General features: G+C 42.8%; 1 protein-coding gene across 1 annotated transcript in view; it reads left to right on the top strand.

The window, feature by feature from the left end:
• Positions 1 to 4,805: 4,805 nt before the first annotated feature.
• The window catches only part of SYN2 (synapsin II), a gene marked incomplete at its 5' end in the record, with an annotated part of 124,271 nt that continues 110,996 nt past the window's right edge, over positions 4,806 to 18,080 (top strand). Inside the window, one exon of the mRNA XM_081320462.1 lies at positions 4,806 to 5,197. Within this exon, the coding sequence (XP_081176588.1) occupies positions 4,806 to 5,197 (392 nt within the window). The remainder of the gene's footprint in view (positions 5,198 to 18,080) is intronic.

Genomic DNA, 18,080 nt, shown 5'->3' on the forward strand with positions numbered 1-18,080 from the left:
AAAAAATATTCATTGAGATAAGTGGTGAAGGAGATATGGTGGCAATCAGCTCCTACTGTTAAAAAATTAAAACAATTCTTAAATTTTAGTACATCAAACTTTTCAAAAATTATCAAATGTATCTGTATTTAAAATCTTTGCTTTCCATTCTTTTGGGGAGACAAAGCTATATGGACAACCAATTCTGTTCCAGTCTTATCATTATATGTGCTATTGATAATTTGCCAATTTTGTACAGTGCAGCACCATGGACAGCATAATGTTATATTAAAATACGAATTTATTTAGCCATCCAGGAAATGATATAATATGTTACTCTATTAAAACACAATGAATATAAAACAAAATAATATTGTAATTACTGTGCAGAAAATAATTACTAAAAATAGTGCTTTCTGTTTGGAAATTGTTATGATCAGACAAAACATTTAAACCTTACTTTTTGAAATAGGTGGTTTAAAAACAAATGTTTCAGGATTGCAGTAACAACAGTCCAAACTGAAAATACTTTCCAAAGATAAAATGATAACTTAATAGGAGAGTTTTTGTTTTTAATTACAATGTGGAATAAGAAAGTTCTACATACTGTCTGAATCAAGTACATAATGAATACTGACAGCTGTTGTAGTCTAGTAATTAAACTATAATGTTACCATTAAATAATCATTTAACTATGTAGCTTACTTGAGCCTATCATTATTTTACATTTTCTCCTACCTTACATCTTAATTGATAAAATAAAATATTTCTTTAATTAAAAAATGTGAACTAAAATTAGTAGCAACTGTAACAATAGTAGTGGAATGGTACAGAGATGAGAAGAGGTATATTTTTGATTGAAAATATTTTTGTTGTATTTATATACATTAAGTTCCCATTGAAAACCTTTGTGTAAATAGATTGTCAGGCCTGAGGAAATGGATTCCCTTAGTCATTTTAAGTCTTTGATTCTACTCTATTTTTCTTCTCTGAACTCTTTTATTGGAGAAAACAGGAGAATACTTCACAAGCACCAAGATTTATTTAAAGAATCAAACATGAAACTATGGATGACAATTTTAGACCATGCTTTCAGTTGTACAATATTAATGACTGAGATGCATAGTAAAACTCTCCATTTCAGTTGGCTGCATGATTCAGTTAATCAAATTATCCTAGGGTGATAGTATTCAGCCCAGCATAGTTTAGTCATGGGGATGGATAAAGAAGGCTTGTACTGTAAAAGTCTGCAGCAATTCTTCATCCCCAGATTCAGATTTATTCATTGGATCTGGTGTTAATAAGTTATCAACTTGGATTAGGTAAAGGTAAAGGTAAAGGTTCCCCCGCACATGCGTGCTAGTCGTTTCCGACTCTAGGGGCCGGTGCTCATCTCCGTTTCATAGCCGAAGAGCCAGCGCTTGTCCGAGGACGTCTCCGTGGTCATGTGGCCAGCATGACTAGACACCAAAGGCGCACGGAACGCTGTTACCTTCCCACCGTAGTGGTCCCTATTTCTCTACTTGCATTTTTACGTGCTTTCGAACTGCTAGGTGGGCAGAAGCTGGGACGAGTAACAGGCGCTCACTCTGCTACGCGGCACTCGGGATTCGACCCGCCAAACTGCCGACCTTCCGATCGACAAGTTCAGCGTCCTAACCCACTGAGCCACCGCATCCCTTATCAACTTGGATTAAATTGGAGCAAATATAGATCATCATACAAAATCTGAGATTGCTTGATCACAACCGGCTGTCTGAATAAATTTACAAACACATTTAGCATATGGTGCCTACTTAAAAATTCCTCCTTTAGTTGTTTTAATCACATGCAGAACTAGATGTTTATAGAGTTGGCAGCTACTGCATCATGACCAAAATCAACTGATTTTGATGACTAACATATCACTTTAGAAGAAGCATACTGACACTGTTTAGCATTCACAGTAAAAGTAAATTGCCTGGGGCTTACGAACAATGTTTAAGCTGTGGACATTATAAAATGGTATTTAAAATAGTACTGCTATTTATATTTATCTTAATTAATAGTATTTATAAACTTCACTTTAAGGCTATGAAGGTTATTTTCAATAGTATGACTATAAATAAGCTTATAACCATACCATACAAAAATTAATATAAATATACAATAAACACAGGTGCAGTAATAAGAGCCTTGGTGGAGCAGTGGGCTAATGCCTCCTTAAGTAACACCAGCTGACTGCAATTAGTGCAGGTTCGCATCCCACCAGGCTCAAGGTTGACTCAGCCTTCCATCCTTCCGAGGTAGGTAAAATGAGGACCCAGATTGTTGGGGGCAATAAGCTGAGTCCTTCGGGAAAGGGCGGTATATAAATCTAAATAAATAAATAAATAATGCCGCTTGGGGGCCCCCGAAAGCCCTAATAAGCAGGCATATACATAGAATGAAGGCTATTGCTAAGCACATTGTGCTTTAGATTGTAAGCCGCCCTGAGTCTTCGGAGAAGGGCGGGATATAAATGGGATTAAAAAAAAATAAGCAAAATAAACTCTGGTAATATTTGGTAATGCTGTAGATCTCAAAGAAATTCCAGATAGAAATCAGTTTTCCTGCAGCTGTCCTCTTCACAGAAAGAAGTATAAGATAATAAGGACAAGAACATTTGAAAACACTGTATTGATTAAAACAGTGCTTAAAAACTCAATGTTCTTTTTTAAACAGATTTGTTGATCATCATCATCATACTATTGTAACAGCAAAATGCTTGGTCATCTTGACTAGCTGGGTCAAAGTGACAGGTAAATTTGCCACAGATAAATATCTCTCCCCCCCTCCCCCATGATGCTTGGCTGCAAATTATATATTCCAACTTTAGTCTTGACCCATCCAGTTCTTCTTTTGCCAAGTTCAATTTCAACCAGAAATGTATTCAGGTGATAATGGAATTCTGGAAGTCTATGCCAAGAATTTAATAACAGGTAATAGAAAAATACCAAAAAAAGGCACAGTGCATTGAACCGTCCTTTATATTCTTTTTTAACAGAAGATGTTCTAAAAGCTCTTGGCATTTCATTTTTAAGAGATAAGTGAATCTGAATCTAGCAGAGCTAAATTTCTTATTCAAAAGGCTGATATTTTTGCATTAATTGTTCTCCTCAAATTAGACATAAATATATTGCAAAACGTAATATATTATGTTGGTCCTAGAGAACATCTTACAGTGAACAGGAAGTTTATATTGTACTTAAGGAGGGTCAGTTATTTAAATGATGTTTTCTCTACATTTACAATGCAGACTCTTAACAAGTAAAGGTTTGTTCAGAAGGCTGAAAAATATGTGATTATTTTTGTGTAATCATCATTTAGGTCATCTGCAAAACTGGAACTGGAGGATGTCAGGGTGGGTGGCTCTTTACCTAAGGAAAAATTACTTTTAACTATGCTTAGCACATCCCCCATATTCTGATTGTATTTGTGCCTACTTTAAGAATACTTATATCATGTCAGAATGACATGATAAAGTCTGGCTATTGCATCTACCAACCCAGAAAATATGTTTTTGCTGTGGTGGCTGTTATTGATGGTCTTCAGCAGCTCATGATGAGGGTTTATTATTTCTGACACCTTCAACGACCTTTTACTGGTAATTGTGGGTGCTGGAAATAAGCAACAGACAATGATTAATATCAGAGATACTGTGTGGTGCAGGTGTAGAAGAGAGATTCAGTGAATAAGCATTCTTTTCTCTTTTATTTGCGCCCTCTTGAACGTACCTGCTAGAAGCTGTAATGTGCTGACTGAAGTGAGAATGTTCCCTCATACCTGAATTCAGAAATGTTTTGATCTCCATACCAAATGTTCAGTTTGAAGCTTTAGGCGGTATAGTCTGAGAAATGATGTCATATAAAAAGTAAAACATGGAAAGAGGAACTCTCCTTCCATCAGGCTGGCCAGGATACAGCTGGTAGGGACTAAGAAGGACCTTCTCCAAGACAGCTTCCTAATGTGACTTGCCCTTATGGGCATATGGTGATACCTACAGTGTCAATGTTTGTCACCTGTTAAAATATCTTTCATGCTGAGATTCCCAGACACTGGTTTGTCTATTAAATGTTTAACATTTTGTAGCTGTCGTTTTTATAATGTCCACGCCGGTTCCAGATGATAGGCTTAAAACAAGTTCAGGGGAATCCTTGGTGTAGCTGCTGCCTTTCAGACATGAAAGAAAAACTTGGGTCTCTGAGGACTTGCGTGAGCAAGCTGCCTTTGCGTGACAGTGCCGGGCCACAGGTACCGTGACGATCTCGCGTTCCCATGACAGCGACCCTCTTTTGCACGGTTGACCCTGGCCCATGGAGACCTCGCCGCCCGTGGCATCTCCAACCTAAACGCGCACGGTGGAAAAACAGGGCTGTTTTTTGCGCGCGGGGAGGATGCCGGAAGCGCGGAAGCTTTCTCGCCGAGACGGGTGTCGGCGGCTGACCGCGGGCTTCTCAGAGGACCCCCTCCCCCGTCGATTTCGGGGCGGGCGATAAGGGCGCGGTTTGGTACCGCTTCCCTCCGCCCGTGCGCCTTCAGAGCAGAGCGAGGCAAGGAAGGCGAGGCAAGGCGGCAACGGCTTGGGCGGCTGCCACCTAGAGACGGGAGGGCGGGACAAGCGGGGAAGCGCCGGCATTAGCAGCAGCCGCGGCGGCTCCCGCACGTAGCAGCGGCAGCGCTCCCGCTCCCTCCTTCTCCGGCACCCAGCAAGGCGTCGGGCAAAGCGGGAAACCCGCCAGCCAGCTCTCCTTTCTGCTCCTTTCACCTCTCGCCGGCGGCCAGTTCTCTCTCCGCTCGGCGGCCAAATGATGAACTTTCTGCGGCGCAGGCTCTCGGACAGCAGCTTCATCGCCAACCTGCCCAATGGCTACATGACCGACCTGCAGCGGCCGGAGCCCCAACAGCCTCCCCCTCCGGCGGTTCCGCCTGCCCCTTCGGCCACCTCTGCGTCCTCTTCCCCGGCCTCGGAGCGCAGGCAGCCTCAGCCAGCGGCGCCTCCGTCTCAGCCGCCGCCGCCGCCACAACAGCAGCAGCAGCAGCAGCAGCAGTCGGTGGGCAGCAGCTTCTTCAGCTCCCTTTCCAACGCCGTGAAGCAGACGGCAGCCTCGGCGGGCTTGGTGGATGCCTCCTCGTCTTCCTCAGCGGCGGCCAGAAAGTTCAAGCTGCTCCTGATCATCGACGAGCCTCAAACGGATTGGTAAGGCGCCCCGGTCTCTCTTTCTGCTGGGACCGATACAGAGGCGGGGAACGTCTGTCCTGACCGTCCAGGAGGGACCTAGCCCTGGCAGTGCCAAGAGACGGGGATTATGCCTACCCAGGGGCGAGAAAGGGCCCCTGCCTGTGGCATTACGCCCATTGGGCTGCAAATTGCGAGGCTGGCTTGCCAAGGTGGAAGGGCAGCAGTGATGTAGCATAAAGGGGGGGGGCGCTTCTGGCCTGCTGGGGCTTGGGGCCACTTGCAACTTATCTCCTTCCTGCAAAGGACTGCCACAGGAGGGGGGCAGAAAGAGGAGTCAAACCTGCCTCAGGATGGTCACATGGCCTTGTTGCACATGTGCGTGTCTGGCAAAGGAGTGTGTGCAGTAGGAAGTTGTTGTTGTTTCCAGGTTTGGTACACTTGAGGAATGTTTCATGGCAACAAAGACCTTGAGTTGCAGATGTCACGCTTTTCTTAACCAGGAAAAGGAATATTCAGTAAATGCTGGAAATTAGGCAAAAATTTTGATCTCCTTCAAAGGTGAAAACTATGAGACAAAGCATGTGAAGTCACATTTTAGGTTTCATGAACTTTGCCCACATATCTTGCATATTTAGCATGATTATTCTTATTTGCTTAACAGAAAGCTTTTAATATTTTTTTTGGGAGGGTGTTAATCTGTCATATTAAGAACCAGACAGTTTTACATATTTGATCTAGGAAGTAAATTATGAATTATGTTGGAATTATTTTAAGAATATGTTCAATATATACAAAAATAAAATTTGTAAAATAAATTCATAAGCACTAAATATGAAAACTAAGCCTTCTTGGGCTAGATTGTGTTTTTCTGGACCTCTTGAAAATACACAATGAAGTAGTCTCAGCATTATTGGTTAAGTTCCTCTATGCAAGTCAAAATATATTTGTATGATATTGTACAGAATTATTTATGAACTATTATTGAAAGAGCATATTTTGCATAACACTATAAATCTATGGTTTTACTGTTTATCAGTCATGTTTATATGTTCCTTTTAGGGCCATTAAGCTTGTTTTACAATGATTTTATTGATAAAGGTGTCACAATAGGATTCTAACAAGGCAGCCCAGTACATAATCCTCAGACATAAAGCCTGCTGTGTTTGCTGTATGCTTACATGGAAGTATTTGTTGGGAGTAAATACATTTAATCTCATGCAGTATGTCATTAGACAATAACAAAATGGCCATACTGTGTTTGCTGCAACAAGTTAGCAGAGCTGTCCATCTAGATGTTTTTGTGTCAGAGCATGAAAATCAATTAGGTTTTAACAGATATTATACTAGTATTACGTATTATCATTTTCCATTTTCCATTTTTATATATGCATACATATAGGTGTGTGTGTATGTGTCTATACACACATATTGAATTTTAATGAAAAATTCTTAATGATTTGATTACCCTGAGTTTTGTGGTATTATGTAGTAAAGATAGCAAATAGTAGTAGTACAGTAGTACAAATGTATTTTAACTGTTTAATATCTAACTCAAAATAGCAATAAAAAGGTAAAAGAACCATAGGTTGTAATATTTGAAAATTTATGATAAATTCAAGCACAGATTACTTTGTGGTAGTTTTTCAAACCTAGAGTCTTTCAGATGTAATGTGACCCCATAGCTGGGAATTCGTATGTTGTACTCATGACATATGTATAAGACTTGGGAAGGTAAGTTTATGAATTAGTTATGAATGCCTCCATGTTCAAAGGATTTCAAAGTTGGATATCATACTCCAGGGACAAATAATTTGAGACGATGAACATGTTCATAATTTGCTTAAGAATTTTCAAAGATATTTGGTACCTGATGTGAAAACAGAATAACTTAGAAGAGCTTGCTCTGATCCAGTAACGTAGTACAGTCTAAACCAAAATGGCAACTGTCTAATATTTCCTCAAATTCCATATTTATTTGGCTTCTTGGAGCTACATAATATAAATGTTTTTTTTCCTATTGGTTCAATGATACCTATGACCCTTGGGAATTTTCCTTTATTTTTTACAACAGATTATCCATTTATGGAGCAAACAAATTAATGCATCATTCTTTACATCATTGCAACAGATGATCCATTTATAGAGCAAACAAATTAATGCATCATTCTTTGGTTTTCCAAACAATTTGGTTTCAAAAATTCCAGTCAACATGAAATTTGTGAATGTCTCTGTTTATTAACTGATAAAATAACAAAGTTAATATGGAAAACAGCTGTTATTTTTTCTCTGCAGACTCTCTTGTATAAAACCAGAAGAGAAAATAAGTCTGCAGAAGATTTGCTATCATTTACAGAGAACTGAAATTATCTATTATGGGATATATTTACTTCTACAGGAAATACACATTTACATTTAGCATAATAATTATGATATCTATTTGTATGACCATAGGAATTAATTTAGTAGATGTGTACAACTATGGTAAGCTGATTATAGTAGCTTGCAGATTATTTAGCAGATTCTGTGGTATGGCATTAACAACAAATAATGTATTTTTGCAAAGTATTCTTTTAATTTGAATTCCAACATAGAATTACAATTTTTTAAATGTGTCTTAATACTGTAGTTATAACTTTCTTTGTTTAGCCAAATTTCCAACTATTTTCCAGTAAACAAGCTGTATGCATTTTTTATATATATCTGTGAACTGACACTTTCTTGTTTATAAATCAACATACAAACCTTAGCTTGCAACAAATTTGGCCAGTCTGCTAGACTTTCATAGAGGGAGATAGATTGCTCCATTCATGGTCTGCAGCAAGAATGTAAGAAAATGTTTCCCTTCTTTAGTATCTGGATTTCATCCCAGTTGCCAACCTCTTACTTACCTAAATCAGATTCCATGTTCTTGTCTGTCTTTAATTTCTTGCTATTTTTGGTTACTGCATTGTGTTTTCCTTAAATACTATACAACACTTGTTGTAGTTCAAGAAAATGAAAGGATAAAATCAAATATCAGTGGCAATTATAAGGCATTAAAAATAATCAATGGAATGCAATACTACACTCACTTTCCAAGTAAGAGTTCAAAAATAAATGAAGCTTGAAATAATTCTCAAATATTTTAGTCTTCTAAATAACAGGATATGTTAAGAATTTTGGAAAATGCTGTCCTCTCTTTTTATAAATCATATATGTCTTTGCAACTTCTTTGAAAGAACTTTCATACAAGGGAGGGAGGAATCAAACATGCACTTCTAAATACAGTATTATTTCTTGAGAAGGAAGAATATTTTATATAGCAATGGGCCAGTGCCAATTTTGGTTTAAGGCCAGGGACAGCACAATCCAATGCACATAGTTTTTCATTTAGAGTTTAGTTTCATTCAGTTTAGAGATCTTCCATGAATAATAGCATTAATGCTTTCTGATTCTGTGTATCTTTAAAGTGTGTACTCAGGTAAAAAGGTGTAAGTACTGTTATAAAGCCAAAATAATGCTATAACAAATTCAACATAAACTGAATGTGTTGCTTTAAGAATTACAGAATTACAGATTTAGTGTTTTGATGTCTATGGATCTGGTAAACTTTTTCTACGGCTATGTGCTGTATTGTTTCTGTTTTCGCAACCATTTTATAGAAACAGAAACTCTTTTGCAATTGCTGCAGCATTTCTATAGGGATGGCATCAATACTATACCTTGCATTATGGAAAGCAAGCCACCATGTATCCACCGGTATATGATGATCCCTGGATATGTGCAAGTAGGGCTCTTCCTGAAAATGTTTTATTTGTCTGAAGAGGAAAAATAAAGTCAGGGACCTGAACAACAGCAAAGATCAATTCTTCAAAGAGAACACCTCCATTCCCAAATCTATTGCCCAGTGAACTACAAAAGCAATAATAAAATTTAATGGTCATTCATGTTAAGTGTATTTATGAAAGCATCACTTAAAAACATATAAAACATTCTATGTCTGTTCCCATGGCTACTTGCATTATAACCAACACATGACATTTGTCAAATGTATGTGCTTATTATTTTAAGTCTGGAAATAGTACTTTGGGAATAGGGGTCTTTTTACCTTCTTTGAATTTTGTATTTTATAATGTATAAGGCAATTGCTCAAATTCATATAATCTGTTGGGAATGACTGCTATAAAATTATCTGCTTAACTGACAGACTGAATAGATGCAGAAAAAAACAAGGATATGCTTTTCTATATGCTATAAAATTGCTACTCCACTACTACCATGGAATGCTATCTATAGAGAATTATTTCTTTTTGGTACATCATAAGTAATTCTGAATATTTCAATGGGTGCTTTTGATCCCAGCCCATTTATTGAACAAATATTTATAACAGGATCCTTGGACTCAAACCTATTCTCTCACTGGCAGTGCTAAATAAGGTAAATGAGTGTCAATAAGGTACATGAAATATGTTTTGGAAATTTGCCACAAATTTATTGGCTCCAGCTACCACCTTTTGGTGTAGCACTGAGCTTAGATTCAGATTCTCTGCTTTGCCTGCTACGCTTTTGCCTGCAAGGCCCAATCCCAGCTGGCAGCTGGGAGCCACTATAAATAGCAAGTGGGCATGGTTCTATATAGACAAATTATAGGTTTACCTACCTACCTACCATACATCATCTGATAGCAGCCTGATAATTAATCAAACTAGATTGGTCCATGAGGTCATCTCTGACCTTGGCTCCTTACCAGGGACCTCTCTTCCAATATCATATTATTTTCTTCCAATCTTCTCTTACTGTGGATCCAGTCCAAGTCAAAACACCAATTCTGATCTTCAAGCTGTGATGAAAATTATTTATAAATTTCATATGCTAATTAAAAATAAATAAAAGAGAATGAACCATGCTGAATCAGTGAAATAGGCCAACTAGGTTAACTATCCTTTAATTAAATTGAACGTGGACAAAGTCAATCAGATTTGGTATTGTCCAGGCGCTGCCTCACTTCTGGCCTTATTTGCAGCATGAAAAACTAGAGTTTATTGCCGTCATCTGTGGTCACTGTGACTACACTGGGCAAACTTTGAACATCTTGTAAGTATGGGTGATTGTTCATCATTATTACTGAGTATATGCAGGTCTTAAAACCATTTTTGAAATAGAAAAATGTCATATTCCTATCTGAGTGATCAAGTGATCTGAGTTGGAAGGAGTACTGCATATAAAGCTGTTAAGATTAGATATCAAATTACATGTGTTAGTGATGCTAAAGATCTGTCAAGATCTGTGGCATTTGACTGCACACCTTTCATGACAGCACCTTTTTTAAAAGATTGATTAGCCTAGGTCTGAAACCAATACGTGAAATATAACTTGTTTTTTTTAGAAAATTTTATTAAATGTACGTTTAAAAACAAAAGTGGACATGATTCAACTTCCCTAGCTAAAACACTACTATTAGTATTACCTTATGTTACAGAAAGAAATAATAAAAACTTAAAATACATTCTATGACAGGACAGAGTATAACAAACTGTACATATAACATCTGTAAATTTTTTAATAAACTGTCTTTCAGTCATCAGTGTTATATTTACATATCTTTCAGTTGTGTCCTGATATAGGTGCTAATAAGAAATCCTTACATTATCAACTAATCAAACAATAGTCATCTCAGCGATCCTCCTTATCTCTAACTAATTGTACAAATTTTGCCAAATTTCATAATACTCTGTTTCAATCTTATTTTTGATCTCTAGGGTTAACCTGTCCATTTCGACACAGGATAAAATTTTATCTATTATTTCTTCTTCAGTAGGTGTTTCCTTTCTTTTCCATTTTTGGGCATATGCCAATCTTGCTACAGTTAAAATATGCACTAATAAGTAGAAAAATGCTTTGCTGAGTTTATCATTAATAATCCCTAATAAGAAGGTTTCTGGTTTTAAATCAGTTTTTTGTAGTAATACTTCTTCCAACCAATTTTTTATCTGCTGCCAAACATTTTGCGCTTTTGAACATTCCCACCACATATAACTTGTTAACCAGTTCTACAGAAGAGATTCATTGACATATCTCAGATATGGGAATCTAGTTCAGGAGCCAAGGCCATTCAGCTATGAGATCTTGACAAGACTCTGCCCCTCAAGTGTCCTGTTTTATAACAGGGCAGTGATTGTGAACCTTTTAAAGACCAAGTGCCTGAAAACCGGCCCTGCCTGCCCCGCCCCACCCCACCCCCTGCTTGCCCCCGCTCCACCCCTGCCCTGCCCGCCCGCAGGGCCACCCACCCCCTCCATGGCCCACTTCAGATTGCCCAGGCGGCCCAGCATTGTCATGGCAGCCAAGCCCTCTGCCCATGCCCTGCAGCATCAACCACATGATGGGGTGAGAGGGCGGAGTCTTGTCCCCGCTACCCAGCTGCCATGTCCTTGGCTGCACTGCTCCACGTGGGCTGTACTTGGGGGCGACTCTCCTCCGGGTGGCTACTGGTGAGGAGGGGCCACGGGGGGAAGCAGGGCTAGGGCCACGGCATGTGTGCCCACAGAGTGGGCTCTGAGTGCTGCCTCTGGCAGGCATACCATAGGTTTGCCACCACTGATTTGGCTATCTGAGATAAAGGGATTAACTTGCCCTATCCATGGTGGCTGAAGTGGCATGATATGAACTCTCATCAGCCAGGGAATTTCAGCTGGTGGGGTCTAGAAAAAGGGCCTTTTATGCCCTAGCCCCCACCTTCTGGAACATCTTACCCCCTGACGTAAGATCTGCCCCACCCCCTTTGGCTTTCCAAAAGGCCTTGACAAGCTGTACCAACTAGCTTGATAATCCAATGGGGATAATTAAATGTCTGTAAGCCTTATAGATGGCCACCATACAGGTTAAATGAAGAAATAAATAATAAAATCCTATCATGGCCATACAATAATAAACACTTGGTAAAACTAATCCTGTAGGTGCAGGACTTAGATCTTGACAGAATATCATCCACTGTTTCCAATGTCTGAACTCAGATTCTGTTACATATCCCATCAAGTCCGTGAGAACATCTGAGAAGTGCCAGACTCCTGAAAAAATAATGCTTGGGACATCCTATAAATTAGGGAATCAGTTCTTCCATCCAGGCAGCTCAGCAGCTCCAGTTCAAACTGAGTAGTGCTAGTTGTGCTAGAAAATTGAGCTGCAAAGGATGAAAGCTTTTGCTGTGGCTCGTTCAAAGACTGAAACAGCATCTGTTACAGCCTGGCTCAGACAGCTTTATTCCATGAAAACAACCTTTGCATGATGACTTGGATAACCTCTATCAGAATTTTGACAAATATTCATGTCTAATTCTTTGAGTATTTCCTCAAATACTGAACACTTTGCTGAACTGGACTATTCACTTTTCATAATGGTTTAGTGCTGGATTTTGATAAGAAGTTGTCAGACCATGCCTTTTGTATTGTTGTGTGAGACTTCTTACTCCACACAGGTGTCAGCAGAAGTGGTGGTAAGGGATGATAATGTATCCATCATGTCCTGGCATAATTTGCATATTTGCATCAGACATTAGGACAAGCACTAAGAGATATCCTTTGTGCATTTAGTTTCCTCTTCAGTGGATTTCTTTATGAAGTCAATTGAAACAAAGGCTTAGAGTAGTTTTGTTTGCAGTGATAAGCATTGGAATATTAGTAGGCATTAGAAGGACCACATTCATAATAATATGTAAGGTTAGGAAACAGCAGTAGCAAGAAACTATAGTAATATTTAGTAAGTTATAGTTATAGTTATCTAGGACTTTATCATCCATGGGTAAGAGCCAATTGATTTGATTTTGGCATTCAGGCTGCAGGAGTCTAATTTTTTTTTTAAACAAACTAGTCAAAATATTACCCATAAAACTTAAACCACTAAAGCAATTTCTCTGAAAAACAATAACAACAAAAGCCAGGGAAGTAATTTGTAACATTTTTACTTTTTACTGTTTAAAAAAAATATTTTATACTTAGTGTTCTGTAGTTGTGTGTATGTGTAAAATTTGATAGATAGATAGATAGATAGATAGATAGATAGATAGATAGATAGATAGATAGATAGATAGATAGATAGATAGATAAATAGATAGATTGATAGATAGATAGATAGACAAACAGATGGATGCATGGATGAATAGCTAGATAGATAGATAGACAGACAGACAGACATGCACACATATATACAGTACAGTACATACATACACATTCTGACTTGGTCCATAAAACCACAGGATGTAGCTCATTTGTCTTGTTGCCACCTCCTCTGATGAATTCAGCTTCCTCCTGAGTTAAGTATAAGTTTGAGAGTTTAACAAAGAGGGATTTCAGGGTGAAATAAGATGAGACAATTATTTTAAGTATATACAGAAGCATCATATGGAGGATTATTATTTTTATTTAAAGCCTTCTGTTATATCTACAAATTGCAGGTGGTTGAATGTGTTGGTAATTCAGGTTTTTACTAGTCATTTTGCATGACTAAATTTAGTCTCGCTCATTCCTTGCAATGGAAGTGAAATGTACACACATGCACACAGAGTGTCCAGGAAGGATAGAATAGAATAGAGTAGAGCTGGAAGGGATCATGGAGGTCTTCTAGTCCAGACCCCTGCTCAAGCTGGAGAACCTATACCATTTCTTTTCTGAGCATGCCCAAGATGGCGGACGTGCATGGCTGAGCTCCGTTAGGAGCTTCGGCAATTTTAGCAATGTGGCGACCCTGGGGAGCTTCACAGTGATATTTGGGCCCTGTGAAGGTTTCGGGTGAGGAGGAGGACGAGGACGAGGGAGCTGAGCTTCGGTGCCTGCCTTTAGAACGCCTACATGGTTTGCCTTGGCTCTGGGAGCCTGGACTCACCGAGGGCTCCGAGGACTCCGAGGACTCTCTGAGGACTTTTTGAGGACTATCAGCTGAGCCCGGAGGAGCCTGGAGGAGCCCGGAGGAGTTTCGGGAGTTTCTGGACGGCTTGGTGGACATGGAGGAGCTGAGCAGAGCCCCGTGTTGTATGGCGCCGACCAGCTGTTTATCGGTGCCGCAGGGACCCGGCGAACTCCAATGGAGGCTGTTGGGCGCGGAGGAGCTGGGCGGAGCCCCGATGGAGACTGCTGAGGCTGCTGAGGCGCCCGGAAAGACCCTGATTTTTTGCTGAAGCTCTGCTCAGCGTGGCTCCGACCGGCTGACCGTTTGTGCAACGGAGGTCTCGAGACCCCTTCTACGGAGCCTGGTGGTGTTCCTGAGATTTGTGATGCCTGGATTAATTTTTACAGCTCGGTGATGCTCCGGAACGCCTTCCTGCTGCTTGGGGAGCCACGTGTTGCTGAACTGACTATGAATCGCGGCTTGGAGCGGCGGGGGGGTGAAAATGCTGGAGTGGTGGAGACGTCGTCTAGCTGGTTTCCGAGATGGCTGACAGTGAAGGGAGTGGGCCTCTCTGATATGGTGACCTGGCCTGGTGGTGGAACGCGGACGCTGTTGCCTCGGACATGTGTGAGGCAAAATTTAATCTCTGCGCCGCCAGAAAATCATTGGACCATGTTGTGGTTTCCTTCTTGACTGACTATCATCCAGTCTTTTTCGCAACATGGAAGTGACTTATATAATCGGAATCTCTCCTACCATTTTGTGACCATGCCGGCTTATTAATCCTGATGTATTCTATAGATTCTTTGCTCTAACTCCCTCCCCTTCTCCCCCCTCCCCTATAATAGAAGGCCCGGGTTGTAACCACTGTGGGAGAGTGGTTAAGTTTTTACACCTGCTGCCTCCCAGAGGTGAGAGCTCTGGGGGGTATTGCTCCCCCGGTTTGTATGTACCAGGTTGCCCCCCAGCTTTGACCGCCGTGAGAGGGCGGGATTCGATCTGTCCCGGGATTTCCCAGCTCTAGTGGCAGTGGAGCTGGGCTGGCTCTCTGGTCATTGGCCTCGATTTATTTATTTTGAGATCCTCCCATGTTGATCTGGTCTGCCTTGCTGTTTTTTGTCGGACTTGTTAAGATCATGCGTCTGACTTATTCTAGCATGACCTTATACGCTCTCAGGGGGCCCCCCCCATCCTGGGAGCGACCCGCCTTACTTTTTACACCTCCTCTTGATGAAGGGCCCGAGTGTTGGGACCCTGAGAGATGGCTGGGCATGGGTAGGGGCCTCCGATATAAGCCAAATAAGAGGCCCCTGGTTAGTTTTTTGGTTAAATTTTTTAAGAGGTTAGGGAGGGGGGTGGGAACTTCTTTTGGTTGTTCGGATACGGGGGGCAGTCCAGCAACCACTGTTCAGGCCAGGGCCGGGATTGATCGCGGAGGGGAGGAGCGGGGGTCGGTCGCCCCCGGGGCTCCAGGGCAAGTCGTGGGAATGCCTATTCCCACGACGTTAGGGAATGGCAGCAGGTGCAGGAACAGAGGGCCGTATCGATCTCAGGGAAGGCCTCTCCGCTACTTGCAAGCGGTGAGGCGTTCCGACCCTCTTGTTCTGCCCTGAGGTCCCGGGAGTGAGGATGTGCAGCCTCCTGAGCTCCGGCTGGTGTACTTGAATGCCAGGTCTGTCGTTAATAAAGCTCCCCTCGTCCGTGACTTGGTCGAGGGTGAGCAGGCGGACCTGGCTTGTATCACGGAGACTTGGTTGGGCCCAGAGGGCGGTATTCCTCTGGCTGATCTTTGCCCACCAGGTTTCCGGGTGCTACACCGGCCTCGGGCTCAGGGTAGGGGTGGGGGAGTGGCTGTTGTTATGAGGGAGACCTTAGCTCCGCGGGAGGCCACCGTTCCGCAGATAGTCGGGTGTGAGTCTCTCTTCTTGAGATGCGGCCCTGGTGCGCAGTTGGGCTTGCTGCTGGTGTACCTTCACCTAGTCACGCAGCAGCAGCCCTGCCTGAGCTTCTCGATGTCCTCTCTGGGTTGGTGGTTGAGTTCCCGAAACTTATAGTTTTGGGGGACTTCAATCTAACCATCTCTGGGAGGATCATCTGAGTTGGCTCGGGAGTTCATGGCTTCCATGACGGCCATGGACCTGACGCAAGTAATTTCAGGACCGACTCATGAGGGAGGCCACACCCTTGACCTAGTTTTCTTATCTGGTCGGTGGTTAGATGATCTTGGTGGGGGCTCCCCAATTATTATGCCCCTGTCATGGACCGATCATCATCTCCTGCGGCTGGTCTTCCGTTTTGCCACCCCCCGCCGTGGGTGTGTGGAACCAGTTAGATGGTACCGCCCCAGACGCTTAATGGATTCCACGAGGTTCCAGGCAGCGCTGGGGTCCCCACCTGCCTCCCCCACTCACAGCTCGGCGGATGCCTTAGTGCACAGGTCTGCAACCCGCGGCTCCGGAGCCGCACGCGGCTCTTTCAGCCGTCTCCTGCGGCTCCCAGTCCTCTGCCATGTGCAGTCCAAAAAAAAAATGGGACTAAAAAAGTTCAACCAATCAATTCAAATATGCAGGGTAGGTGCATATCTCGCCTTGGCTCCACTCTTCAAACCCTGTTCTGCGCATGCGCACATGTACGCGCATGTGCACACATTTTTTGCGGCTCCCAGTTTTTCCTTTTGTGAGGGAACCGGTTCCGAGTGGCTCTTTCACAGTTTCAAGTTGCTGACCCCTGCCTTAGTGGAAGCTTGGGAAAGGGCAGCCACTGAGGCTCTTGACCGAGTTATACCCTTGCGGCCCCTGACCCGATGCAGATCCCGTCGAGCTCCATGGTTCTCCGCGGAGCTCCGGGAGATGAAGCGCCGGAGACGGGGCCTAGAGAGCGGTTGGAGGTCCAGCCGATCCGAATCCGACCGATTGCGACTAAGAACCCATATTAGGTCTTATCTCGCTGCGATAAGGGTGGCGAGGTCTAATCACTTCGCTACCCTTATCGCGTCCGCGGATAATCGCCCGGCCGCTCTGTTTAGGGTGACTCGCTCCCTCCTTAATCAGGAGGTGAGGGAGGAACCCTTGCAGGGTCATGCCGAGGAGTTTAACAATTATCTGTCGGACAAAATCGCTCGGATTTGGACCGGTCTGGACTCTGACTGGGCAGAGTCTGACGATCAGGACGCGGGTGGTCTTGTCGATATCACTTGGGAGGAGTTTGATTCTGTGACTCCGGAGGAAGTGGACAGGATTATGGGGAGACTGAGCTCCACCACATGTTTATTGGACCCGTGCCCTTCCTGGCTGGTTTATGCAGCCCGGGAGAGGACACGCAGCTGGTTCCAGGCAGTTATATCAGCTTCTTTGAGTGAGGGTAGCTTCCCTGCCGTCTTGAAAGAGGCGGTGGTGAGGCCCCTCCTCAAGAAGCCTGCCTTGGACCCAGCTGTATTGAACAACTTTCGTCCGGTCTCCAACCTTCGCTTTCTTGCGAAGGTTGTTGAGAGTGTGGTGGCGCATCAGCTCCCTTTGGTCCTGGATGAAGCGGATTATCTAGACCCGTACCAATCGGGTTTCAGGCCCGGGCACAGCACGGAGACGGCATTGGTCGCGCTGGTGAATGATCTCTGGAGGGCTCGGGACAGGGGTCGTTCCTCTGTTCTAGTCCTATTAGACCTCTCAGCGGCTTTCGATACCATCGACCATGGTATCCTGCTGCGGCGTCTCAGGGGATTGGGAGTGGGAGGCACGGTTTTACAGTGGTTCTCCTCCTATCTCCAGGGACGCTCGCAGTCGGTGTTGACAGGAGGGCAGAGGTCGACCGCGAGGTCTCTCGTTTGTGGAGTTCCTCAGGGGTCGGTCCTCTCGCCTCTCCTGTTCAACATCTATATGAAACCGCTGGGTGAGATCATTCGTGGCTTTGGAGTTGGGTATCATCAGTACGCTGATGATACCCAGCTTTTTCTTTCTACCCCAAACCACCCCAGTGATGCCCTCAACGTGATGTCCCGTTGCCTGGAGGCGGTTCGGGTCTGGATGGGGAGGAACAGACTTCAACT

This window comes from Vipera berus (assembly GCF_964194415.1).
Source record: "Vipera berus genome assembly, chromosome: 2".
NCBI classification, from domain to species: domain Eukaryota; kingdom Metazoa; phylum Chordata; class Lepidosauria; order Squamata; family Viperidae; genus Vipera; species Vipera berus.